The sequence below is a fragment of the Meriones unguiculatus genome, chromosome 14 (assembly GCF_030254825.1).
Source record: "Meriones unguiculatus strain TT.TT164.6M chromosome 14, Bangor_MerUng_6.1, whole genome shotgun sequence".
Lineage (NCBI taxonomy): Eukaryota > Metazoa > Chordata > Mammalia > Rodentia > Muridae > Meriones > Meriones unguiculatus.
The window spans coordinates 64,080,988-64,093,716 of NC_083361.1; the positions used below are offsets into that span (position 1 = coordinate 64,080,988).

Here is a 12,729-nt window from a genome sequence, read left to right on the forward strand (position 1 = left end):
GTCATCTGCCACATTCATATGTCCATCTACTTCCAAATAGTAATAGATTGGTAGGATAGACTTTTCAGTGAAATCACGGAGACCATAGGATTACACCTGGACCGGTCTGTCATACTAAGTACAGTCTGATGTGGAATAGCACAGAAGTGTTAATGATCATAGTCATAAGAAATAGTGAGCCAGCATCTCTGTGCTGTAGGCAGTCTACTGGGTTTAAGAGAACGCCTAAACCTCTGGTCAGAAATATTTCAAAGTAAATGAATTTAGCAGAAACCTTAGGATTTGTTTTTTCCCTTAGTCCAAACTGATCTCCTGGTTTAGGGTTAGTGGGGAAATAATGTCTTTGCAGTTCTTCATTTTTCAGCATGTAAAGCTGTGAATAATCAACTGTTCTTTCTGGTTGACACAAATAATTTATTTTGTGGAAAGCTCAGTGTAGTCCTTCAGAATAAAGAATTTGTTATGTTCAAAGTTTTGAATCTTGCCAGTGGCTTTATTTTCTTTGCTTTTAACAGATGCCAAAGACATTGAGATTATTGTTGGTTTGTATTCTGTGTTCTAGTCTTCTGAGTACTTTTGTGGTGGGTTATTTCTGTTGACTAAGGCAATAAACAATAGACCAACTGGACCCTAAATAGAAACGTGAGTTAGAACTGCACGATGGTTGGGTTTTCCTTTGGATTTCCTTAGAAGCAGTGGCTTGGTAACTGGATGGTTTCTGAAATTTAGAATCAATTTGTTTCTTCTGTGAGACAGTAAACACAAATAATTTTATTTAGGAGAAAATAAGGTAAATAACGAGCTTGAACAATAAAGTCCATTCTTGATCAGCAAAAACACTTTGTTCCATTTTGTTTACCAGTATAAATTTGTCTAACTGCTGTTAAGAGCAGTTAGCCAAAATGGCTTAGCTCTTTTCTGTGGTTTCCTCTCATTCTGAACATCAGCACTGTACTTATTATAACACTGGCTACTAAGAACATCTCATATGCTTTTTGCATACAAGTACTATCAGTCCAGACCAGACAGCGCCTGAAAGTCCCCAATGATTTTAAACAAGAAGTTGCAGAAAGAATTCTGGAGCATGTGTTTTTGAGTTAGTTCCGTGGGTTGGTTGGGTTTTGTGTGGTTAGTTGGTTTGGCTTTGTTTCTGGTGGTGTTTCTTTCCTTTTTGTTAGAATTGGAGTTTTCCATTTTCCCATAGGAGGAAAATGTTTCTATTTGTTCTTAAAGGCCATTTCTTCCATGTGTCCTTAAAAAGATTGAATTTTTTTTTCCACATAGACTTTTGCTACCAGTAGACAGAACAGCTCACTAAAGTGCTTGAATATTCCTTTCTTCAAAAGTCTGACAGCTTTTCTGCTGGGGAAAAAAAAAAAGTATAATACGTAACATTTCACCAAAGATTTATCATGGATGGTTCATTTAAAAAAAAAAAAAAGGAACCAAATAACCATTTGATTATTCTCCCGCACATAAATTTGCTCCATTTTCTTTTGTTGGTCGCCTCCTTATAGAAGAATGGAAGGAAGGAAAGGGGATAGATGGATGGTTACAGGCTTTTATTTTCAATGAAATGTGGTTAAGTTTCAGCTCTAAACCTATAAACCACTGTACTTTGTGACTTGAAGAAGTTTGAAAAAAATGAAATCATACCACTTACTGCTTAGGGAATGTTTTAAATAAAAAGAAGCCAAATCATTTTTTTTTCTTTTTTATAAAACATTTAACACATGTTGGAGATTGTTGTTGTTTTTTGTTTTGTTTTGTTTTGTTTTGTTTTGTTTTTTAAGAGGTTTAACATAGATTTAAGCACTGCCATTGAGAGAGAAAAGTACTTAGGCAAAGAACAGTCTATAGACAAGTGTGGGACCAGCTTTCCAAGAGAGCCCAGATAAATTTTTTTTAATCTTCTTAACAACATGATGTGGTTCGTGGCAGTGTGCTTAAAAAATATATTAGAGTTGTCTTCAAGTCTTGTGTTTTGAGCAGTTGTCTGTTTTAAAACACATGATACGGTTTTAAACCCCATGACTTTGGCTGATGCCCCTGGAGCTAGTAGTTTCTAAATCATTCACACCGAGCGCTAAAACCGTCCTATGGATTGAGTCCAGGAGCACTTGGGGAGGAGTTTGGTATGTTTCAAGTATTTTTCAAGTTCTTCAGTGTGGTAAACAGACAGCCATGTGAAATGTTTCACTGAGACTTGTGGCTATGACCCTAGGGCATGGTAAAATTTCAGCCAGGTTGTGGGTTTAGAAACAGTTAACTGTGAAAAGTTATACTGGAAGCACATTCAAGATGATATTTCTACTTCTGTATTTCACGGAGTAGAAATTGTTCTCAGATCTCGAACAGTGGCCCAAGAACATAGACTGCTAATGTCTGTTCAAAAGTGCCCTCTTAAAAAGTGCACCACTTAGCCCTCCAAGGGGTGTTGGATCCAGGAGGGAAGGACCAGGAGGGTCCCAGCTCGGAAGCAGTTTTGGTCTCGACTGTTTTAGTTTGTCACATTTACAGATCAGAATTAATGCCAAGTTCTCAAACCCGTCTCCTCTCATATTGCCTGCTGATGCCTCAGATATTACAGAATCAGAATAAAACAAAAGAAATGCTTCATTTTTTTCGTAACTGTGATGCTAAAATTAGTATTTCAGTATACTATATCACATATTTGGTAAATTACTATTTTCAAGGATAAGGGAATCTTAGAAGTTTTTGAGGGTTATAAAGGTATATGCACTACATTTTTTTTAACTTAAAAACTATTGATACAAATGTTATACATGTACAATGTAATAGGAACCTGTTGAACCCCAACTCAAAACATAATAATATAGCTCAGTGGTAGAGTGGTTGCCTGTAAGTTTATGAAACCCTGGATTTGAACCCATCACCACAGAAAAGAAAGGAAGGAAGGTAACATTTTGACACAATACTTCATCCTTCATTTTTTTTTTAAGAAATAAACCTTCACAGTTAAACTCAAATTTGTTTTCCTGTGCCAGTCTTCCTTGTTCCCTCCAAATAAGCCCTTAAGTAATCTGTGGCTTACAATTCCATCTTATTTGAACAAAACTTAATTTTCACATTGGTTTATTGTTGTTGCCTACCTCACTTTGCAGTTTGCTTCATTCTCCCTGACATTCTATCATAGGGAAGTGAAATACTGACCACATAGATGTAGCTACTGGCATTTAGCTCATCTGTGGTACTCTTCTTACACACATACTTCAAGCTGTTCTACTGCTTATGCTATGGAGTTATTTCCACTTTGGCTTAGTTATACAGTGCTGCAAGGGCATCCTTAAGTCCTTATGTATGGCACTAGGCTTAGTACCAATTCATAAATCTAGCACACACTGAACTTCATCAGATGTTGCTAAATGACTCTCCAAAATAAATGTGTCAATTTTAGATGATGAGTTTCTTCATTGCCATACCATCACAGTACTTAATATGAGAAATGTGGTTCTTTTGGTTTTGTAGACAAAAAGACCGAGGCCTGTGGAGAAGGAACTTATTCTAGGCTCACGGTAGTCAACAGAATAGCACCTGAATTAAATTTAGTTTGCCTGCTATGTGTTTCTGTTCTTTTCTATGTGATAATAAGTTGACACAGTAACTTTCCAACGCAACCATGAAGGTTATGTCAGGGCATTTGGTGTAGACTGTGAGTCTACACATAGACATTTGTATCGATAATTATGATCCAGAAACTACACTAGATAGTTAAAAGATCCTCAATGCAGGAGAAAATTGGGAGAAAAAAATTCCTGTACAGTTTGACTGCTAGTGTCCGGGAAGAGACCACTGAACCAAGCAGGTATTGTAGAAAAAACTGCTGCAGAAGGAATGGGGAAGGTGTTTGCGATCTGGGTTTCTGGCAGTCTTCTTCATAGCAGCAAGTTCTTCTTACCCTGCAGTCCTTACATCTGAAGCATCTTGACCTCGTTTGCCTGTGGTACTCTCTGAAACAGCTGTACCTAGTGAAATGTTGTCTGTTGCTGATTTCTTGAGAGCCTTTCCCAGGAGACACATGCCTCCTCAGTTGTCCCCAAAGACAGATCTTTTGCTTGTTTGTGCTTTGCCTCTGGCCTCTTGGCACAGCCTGTTTTTATGACTTCATCACAGCAGGAAGAGATGATGACCTTTCTGAGGCACAGAGTACATGGTTTTTACATCAATGGCCCTTGTAGGCCACGGGAATGGAAAATTAAAAATACTTTGAGATAAAATGTCATTGGTAAATTTGAATCTGTTTTGTCTCAGGAAGTCTTTCACATTCTCGAGTCAGTGTTCCCAGGGTGCTGGGAGAGTTGCAGTTACCTTTCTTACATAACTTCTTACTCAGGGAATGGAGTACAAAAAGCTCAGGATATTTGATCTCAAGAAGGACAGAGCCTGGTAGATCTTCAGGTCCTTGTCCTGAAATTTTCACAGCTCCTTTTAGCAGCTTGGTATATTTTCTTATAATCTAAGAGTAGGGGCTGGAGAGATGGTTGGTTCAGCAGTTAAGGAGCACTGACTGCCCTTCCAGAAGACCCAGGTTCAGTCTCAGCACCCACATGGCAGCTCACACCTGTCTGTAACTCCAGTTCCAAGGGGTCCGGCACCCGCACATGGACATACATGTAGGCAAAACACAAAGCACATATAATAAATAAATAAACCACATATAATCTAAACATAGCATCTCTTTTTTTTTATCTTTTGGGATTATGTCATTTCCTCCTTCCATTTCCAACCTCCTAACCCTTTCATATAGCCATCCTTTTTTTTTTTTTTTTTTTCTCAAATTTGTGGCCTCTTTTCTTAGTAATTAATTGTTCTTAAAGATATGCATGCTTGTGGGTGTGTTCCTAAATATATAAGTACGACCTGTTCAGTCAGTATAATGTTACTTGTATGTATGTTTTCATGTTTGAACATTTGGTGTTGGGTAACCAGTCAGTTGCTCTTCCCTGAGGCAAACTACCCAGTCTCAGCATTCCTCAGTTGCCTGTATTTCTTCGTGAATCCTTCATAGTCTTTCACATTAGTTCACATTAGTTTACCTATAGTTGTTATCTTTGTTCAGCTTATGTCTAGAAAGTCATGTTGGTGAGGCTTTATGGGTATATCTTCTGACATCCTAGGAGTCACAATCTCATGGCAAATTCTCTCATCTTCTAGCTCTTAGAATATCTCCACCCCATATTCAGCAGTGCTCCTGAGCCTTGGGTATGGGAGTTGTTTTGTAAAATTATCTATTGGAACTAGGCTCCACAACTCTGTATTTTTGATTGGTTATAGTTTTCTATAATGACCTCTGTCTCTTAACAAAAAGGAGTTTCCTTGATGAACACTAAGGACTACACTTACCTTTGGGTATAGGGACAAATATTTAGAATACATTAGGGATCATGGCCTCTGGTTTAGTAAAGTGGTGGTTGTAGATTCTCCCCCAAGATCCAGTTACACAGTGCCGTGTGTAATTGGCTAGGTTTCTGTCTTGTTGAGTTGGTCTTAAGTCCAATTAAGTAAATGGTTGGTTACTGCCACTGTATGTGTGCTACTTTTGTACCCTTAGAATTATCATGCTATGCTGGTCCATGTAGTTCATAGTCATCATAGCTTGGCAGGACTGATGGATACTTTGTTCCTTTGAATGCTTGCATGTTCCCTTCTGGTACTGCCTCCTTACAGAAGAAACTTGCAGGTTAGTCCCAGCTCAGGGTTCTCTGGGCCCTGTAGACATAATACCTTAATGGCAGGGATTTTAACTTTTAGTTTTGTTAGCCTATCAGGCTTCCTGTCTGATAAATTCCTGACTTCTTCTTTTGGTTAATCACAAATACATACGCTTTCTGGTAAAGACCTACAAAATGTACTTTCTGTTAATGGTAACTTTTTTTTTTTTTTGTATGAGTGGAAGTCTATCACCTCCTTGAAGCAGTGGTGGAGTATCAAGATTCCAGGGCCTGTTGTCTTTCTTGTTGTGACCTTGCCTTGTGTTTTCTTTGCAGGTTGTAGTGCTTTTGTCCACAAAGGTTGCAGAGAAAATCTGGCCTCTTGTGCAAAGGTCAAAATGAAGGTAAGCTTTTAGAATGTTCAAAATCTAGTGGTTTAAGAATAGCAAAATACCCACATGTTAGAATTTAGGTTGTCGTTGTTTCTTCATTTTAATTATTTGGTACCAGCTTACAGATCAAATTAATCTAAAAATAGTTGTTCACATGGTATATACTCACTTATAAGTGGATATTAGACATATAATATAGGATAATCATACTAAAATCTATACACCCTAAGAAGCTAAACAAAAAGGAGGACCCTGGGTAAGATGCTCAGTCCTCATTCAGAAAGGCAAATGACAAGAATTGTGGGTGACAGGTAGCTCCAGTGAGCTAAGGGTGGTAGGAGCTTCCAATTTCGGGCCAGGGGAAGTTAGAAAGCCCAATTGGAATAAAATAAAATGTTTAAGTCTTTGCACAAACAAAAATTTTAAAGTGCAGCCTAAGTCAAAATATACATCACTGAGCTGAGCAAATTTAGACAAAGACACCAGCCATCTTCATATTAGTCCAGCACAATCCAGAGTGAGGTCTGGGGATGACCATTATCATTTGGGAACTACTCAGAAAAGCAAACTCCTCAGTCCACTCCAGAATTGGAAATCCTTCCAGGGGAGGGGTTACAACAGCAAATTTCTTTGAATAAGATCTTGAGATGTTGCTGCTACACACTCAGGACTGAGACCACTGTAGGTAATGTGGTCACTGGTAAAAACTGTTGTAGACATATCTGGAAGTTCTTGTCAGCCTACTCTCTACATTTTTCTACAGTTAAGAATCTTCTGGAACCATATTTTTCTGTCTTCATTTTTTTAATGATCATAAGCAGGAAGGCAGGAATCTTCTATCAATTTATACAGTAGACTGGGTGCCTAAGATAGTGTCAAATATATGATAGAGTCTTAAATTTTAAAAGATTGGGTGGCAAAGAGCAATCAAGGGGTACTCAGTGGCTATTGAAGGGGTAAATGTTAGTTCAAGATGCCCCCTTGAACTATCATCTCTGCTACTATTTACCATCTGACTGACCACTCAGTCTTTTGAGTTCATGATTTGATAAGACTTACTATGAATGCACTGGATTCTGTAGAACAATGATGATACAGAGAATAGCATCTCTTTTACATATGGTTATAATGTATATGGAAGTATGCATTTTCGTTGTAAGTAATCTATTTCCTTTTAGTGATTTGTTTCCGAGTAATTGCTTCAGTTTGTAACTTCTCAAAGTATTTTTGTGTATGCCTCACGAATCTTAACTAAAGTTAGCATTCTACTAAGAATGCAATACTTTACAAATGCTAGTCATCCAAGAAACAGAACTAAACAGGCCATGGACAGGCAAATTCTATAAGCCAGAAAAGGCTTTGCAGGTGGCTTTGGTGGGTGTAGCAAAGAGAGAGTACTTCAAGTCATCTGGAAGTGGAAGAATGCCTTGCCTACACAGATGACAAAAAACATTCTGGAGTCAGGGTGTGGACACACCCAAGCATCTGCAGTGCTTGGTGAGCCCAAAGGATGGCAAGTGGCGGTGGCCATGGCCCAGCACAATGTCCTCTTTTTACTCCAGGCTGCTGGAGACTTGATGGAGGATGCCTTGCCAGTGCAGTCTTCATGTATTTGCCTTCTTTTCTTTTTAGCAGCCAAAAGGGAGCCTCCAGGCACATGATACATCATCTCTGCCCACAGTCATCATGAGAAACAAGTGTAAGTAGCTCAGCACACCTCTCAGAAGTGTACTCAGACATTTTGTTCCAGATGCTTTTGCTTGCTTGTCATTCATCAGGATGATTGAGGCTAGCCTAAGCTACCTGGCAAGATCCTATACCTATTTTGTAGTACATCAGGCCACTACTTTATCTTGCCACATTCATTGACTAGTAACTTAACCATCAAATCGTCCTTGAAGACGTCTGTCACAGTGTGTGCATTAGCTGAAAGGTGGACTGGAGTCCGTATGTGCAAGCAGGTTACTCCCATGCAACTCAGTCTTCTCTTCAGCACCAGAAAATTTGGTTGATTTTAGCACCTCACAGCAGTGTGACTCAAATGAAGTCTTACTGGCTAAACTTATATATAACCTGTGAAATTATATGAGTCATTCTTTTGTTGTTTTTTTCCCCAAGGTTCTCAACTATTACACAAAACTGAGTAAATTATACTTTACCATTCACAGTTTAAAAAAAAAAAAAAAAACAAATAAACAAACCAAAAAACTAAATGGGGGACTGGAAGGTGACTCAGGCAGATCTGCTGCCAAGCGTGGCTACCTAATCTCCTCTACGTGGGTTTTCTCGTGAGAGTTTCACATATATAATGTACTTTAAGTACAGTCTTCCACTAGCTTTTCTTTTCTTTCTTATGGGTTTTTTTGAGACAAGGTTTCTTTGTATAGCATTGGCTGTCTTGGACTAGCTTTATAGACCAGGCTGGCCTCGAACTCAAAGAGATCCGCCTGCTTCTGCCTCTCTGCCTCAGCCTTCCCAGTACTGGCATTACAGGTGTGTACCACTGTGCCTGGATCACCAGCAGCTTTCCTTATCTTCATTCTTCCTCCTTGTTTTTACCTTATCCATCAGTAGTAGTCCCACATTTTGCCTTGAAAGCCCCCCTTTTTAAATTTCATATGTTAAAACATGTAAGTCTGATTTTGTAGAATTATTCTGCTGAACATATGTGCTCCAATTCCAGTCATTTTCCTGCAGATTATATAATTACATTTTTGCTTTTAGTTGCATAAAACACCTTGTATGACATTTTCTTGTTCCATACATCCCCTGATAGACATGTTAAGCTGATTCCATAGCTTGGCTAGTGTAACTAGTGCTGCAGTAAACAGTGATATGAAGGTATCCCTATAACAGGCTTGCTTTGGGTCTTTTGGGTATGCATCCACAAGTGGTATGGCTGGATCATATGGGAATTCTGTTTTTAATCTATTGAAACTTCATACTGATTTCCATGGTGGTTGAACTGAGTTCTATTTCTACCAGCAGTATTATACGGTTTTCTTTTTTACTTGCATCCTCACCATAATTTGTTGATTTTCTTCTCTCCGTAATAGACACTCTAATAGGATGAGATGGAATGCTGGTATTACAGTGGTTAAGGGTACAAACTCTGGAGCTGCTGGGTGGCTCAGTGTGTAAAGTGCTTCTTGGACAAGCATAAAGACCCAAGTCTGGGTCTGGATGTGGTGCCACATATATGAAACCCTAGGTCTGGGGAACAGAGACAGGCAGGAACTTGCTGTCCATCCAGTCTAGCCAAGTGGTAAGGGTTCAGTGATAGACCCTCTCTCAAGAGAAAAAGAAAAAGAAAAAAACAACTAGGAGGAGCTATTGAGGAAGACAGACGATGTTCCAACATGAGCTGTCCTGGGCAAGCACACGTACACACAGGAGCACGGCTGTGGGTTCACGTTGCGTGGTGTCTGTGTCTTCCGCAGCCTTTAGACACAGGTGTTCTTTACGACAGTTAGGGCTATGCATAGCATTCTATTCTTCTCACTGATGGTTCTTCTGTGTGTGTGTCCTTCTCCCTCTACTGCCCTTTTCTCCTTTTTTGCACTAATTCTATATGATTATTTTTGCCTTTATTCATATGGTTTTCTCATCAGAATATTCTGTTTTCCTTCTAGCCTGTCTGCACCCTCACTGTAGTCTAAAAACTACTGTTTCTTCCTCTGTAATGTTTCATTTGCTCACTGAACATCCTTCTGAAACACTTAGGATATGCTGTGGACTACACTTAAGCGTATTCCCCAAGAGGCCTACATCTTATATGTACTCCTGCAGCAAGGGCCAGTCATACTGTAGCATGCCCTGTTTCTGGTGTTCTGTTGTCTAAATAAAACTTTAATTGGAAACCAGTTATTGTTTTATTATTTAATAAAGGTATCTGCAATACTGTACAATTATACCAGCCCCCATATCTTACTTCACTTAGCTCTTGACCCTCCTGGGGATAAACAGATACAAATATTTACATCTTCGGCAGGAGCTCACTTACCAAGGAAAAATAATTTAATGTTCATCTGCTAGTTTGATCACTTTAGACTAGAGCTTCAATTTCTTGTTTGGTCATGTTAAGGAAAAATACTCCATATGAGAATCAATAACCTGTATGATATTAAATAGGTTTTTTTTTTCTGTCCATAAATTCAGGAAATTGGTCAAAATACATGCTTCCAAATAATGAAGGCCTAGAGAGATACTCAGTGATTAGGAGCACTTGCTACTCTTCCAGAGGACCTGAGTTGAGTTTTCAGAGGTTCAACCTACATGGTGACATGTGCCTTTAATCCCAACACTTGAATTGATCTCTGAGTTCAAGGATAGCGAAGCAGAAAGACCCCATATTTAAACTTAAATAATAGTAATAGTAATAAAAGAGCTTATATATTTAAGGCATTTTGTGATTTTGTGGCTTTTGTTTGATAAGTCAGCACTAAGGGTCTGGGGTTGGAAAGGTGATGCTTGGATTAATATCCTCTTCCCTTGCAGCTTCACAGCCTAAGGAGCGCCCTAGGTCTGCAGTGCTTTTGGCTGACGAGGCCACTGCTGCACCAATATTTACTAACAGACGGTCCCAGCAGAATGTCTCCCTCTCTAAAAGTGTCTCCATACAAAACATCACTGGGTAAGTAGGTTTAACGATTCCACAGTTGACATCTGGGTGCCATATAATAATCACTACATTTGACACACACACTTAAAGAGTGGATGTGTAAAATAATGGCTTAGTACACATTGGATGATAAGGAGGTTGGAAGTTGTGTTATTGTACTGTATTGATACTCATGTTTATAATGCAGACTGTTTATCAGGTGTTCCATTTTCAGGCTGGATTGCTTTAGGCATTTGTGCATGATCAGCCCAGCTTTTGAAGAACCTGAGTCATGAAAAAGATTATTTAACTACTAATATTCCATTGTAACCACCTCTGTCTTCAGATGTCACACCTTTGTACCATTCAGATGAACCTGGTTGTGCTTATTTTTTTAAATCTGCTTTCTGTTGTTACCTCTGAAGGCGGTTTATTATGGTGGTGAAGCCTGGGCCATCAGTCCAATTATGTTCCGTCTTGCTTGTTTGCATTGAGTTCCATTTGTAGCCTCTTAAACGTTGCTAAGGCCATGGGTTGTCCAAAATTGATTGTCATGTTAGCAAAGGGCTAATTATGATGCTGACTGTTTGGGATAAATTGTCCTCCTGAGTCGTCCCCACTCCCCCATTCATCAAATACGAGTCCTCAAAAATGTAGGACTTAATACCATTTACATGTCTCCTGACCTAGATTGGATCAAAAATTTTTACTAATGATGCAAAGCTTGCGTTTGTTTGTGCTTTGTCACCTCTGTGATAGCTAATGTCTCCTCAAAACAAACATTTCAGATAGTCTTCTTTGTCTCTGTTTTCATGATCTCTAGAAGCTTCTTTTCATACTTGTAATGTCATCAAAATCATTGGCATTGTGACTTTGAAACAGAGAAGTTCAGATGAGTTTCACTAGCTGTTGGGTCATAGAACAAACATTTACTTGGTACCTACTATGCTAGCTTGTGAGTTAAGGTTAAAAGGCCCAAAGGATATCATTTATCAGAGTGATCAGTAATACTCCAATTTTTAAGAAAGTGATATTGGGGCTGGAGAGGTGGCTCAGTGGTTAAGAGCACTCACTTCTCTCCCGAAGGTCCTGAGTTCAATTTCTAGCACCACATGGCAGCTCATAACTGTCTGGTGCTGTTTTCTGGTGTGCAGATGTATGTGCAGACAAAGTACCCATCTACATAAAATAAATAAGTATACTTAATAAAAAAAATAAAATAAGCCTAAAAAAAAAAGAAAGTGATGTTACTTAAGAACAAAAAAAATAGTGATTTGCAATATTTTTGAAATAAATGTATTTTACGTGTACATGTGTTTTGCCCACAAGTGTGTCTGTGCCCCTTGTGCATGCCTGTTGCCTATGGAGGCTAGAAGAGGGTATTGGATCACCCTGGTTGTGAGCTGCCGTATTCATGCTGCGACTCAAACTCAGATCCTTTGAAAGAGCATCCAGTGCTCTTAACTGTTGAGCCACCTGCCCAGCTCCTAAATTTAAAATTTTTTTCTATATGATGTGTACATGATTTAAGGAAAGACATTTACTTTGCTGTGTATCTTTCTTTTAAGCCTCAAAAGTTGGGCTAAAATTGAATTTGCAATGATAATGCTTACTAAACTTTTTAATAATGCTTCATTTTGCTATATACCTGAGTGATTTGTCCTGAGATATCATAAAACATCCAGCAACTGTCATCTTAGTAGAGTTTTTTAGGAATTCACTTAAAAATGTATATGACAGTGTATTAGAATGAATTTGACAGTATATCCTTCTTTTTGTCTTTAGAGTTGGCAATGATGAGAATATGTCAAACACCTGGAAATTCCTATCTCATTCAACAGACTCACTGAATAAAATCTGCAAGGTCAATGAGTCAACAGAATCACTTACTGATGAGGGTAAGGGGCAACTTTGGCTTATGTTACTAAATCTTTGTAAAGATCCAGTGCACCTCCTAGCATACTGTTACCAAGTAGCAATACCTGCTTTTCTCCCTCCCCTCCCTGGAAGGAGTCTCTAAGTTGAATGTAAAGAAGTCATGCACAACTCTTGCCCTGTTGGCTTT

General features: G+C 38.7%; 1 protein-coding gene across 8 annotated transcripts in view; it reads left to right on the forward strand.

Moving 5' to 3' along the window:
- The window catches only part of Akap13 (A-kinase anchoring protein 13), a 277,674-nt gene that overhangs the window by 236,975 nt on the left and 27,970 nt on the right, over positions 1 to 12,729 (forward strand). For all 8 annotated transcript variants that reach the window (XM_060367369.1, XM_060367370.1, XM_060367371.1 and 5 more), the window contains 4 exons: positions 6,009 to 6,076; positions 7,697 to 7,763; positions 10,562 to 10,697; positions 12,450 to 12,562. In XM_060367369.1, coding sequence (XP_060223352.1) covers positions 6,009 to 6,076; positions 7,697 to 7,763; positions 10,562 to 10,697; positions 12,450 to 12,562 — 384 coding nt within the window. The remainder of the gene's footprint in view (positions 1 to 6,008; positions 6,077 to 7,696; positions 7,764 to 10,561; positions 10,698 to 12,449; positions 12,563 to 12,729) is intronic.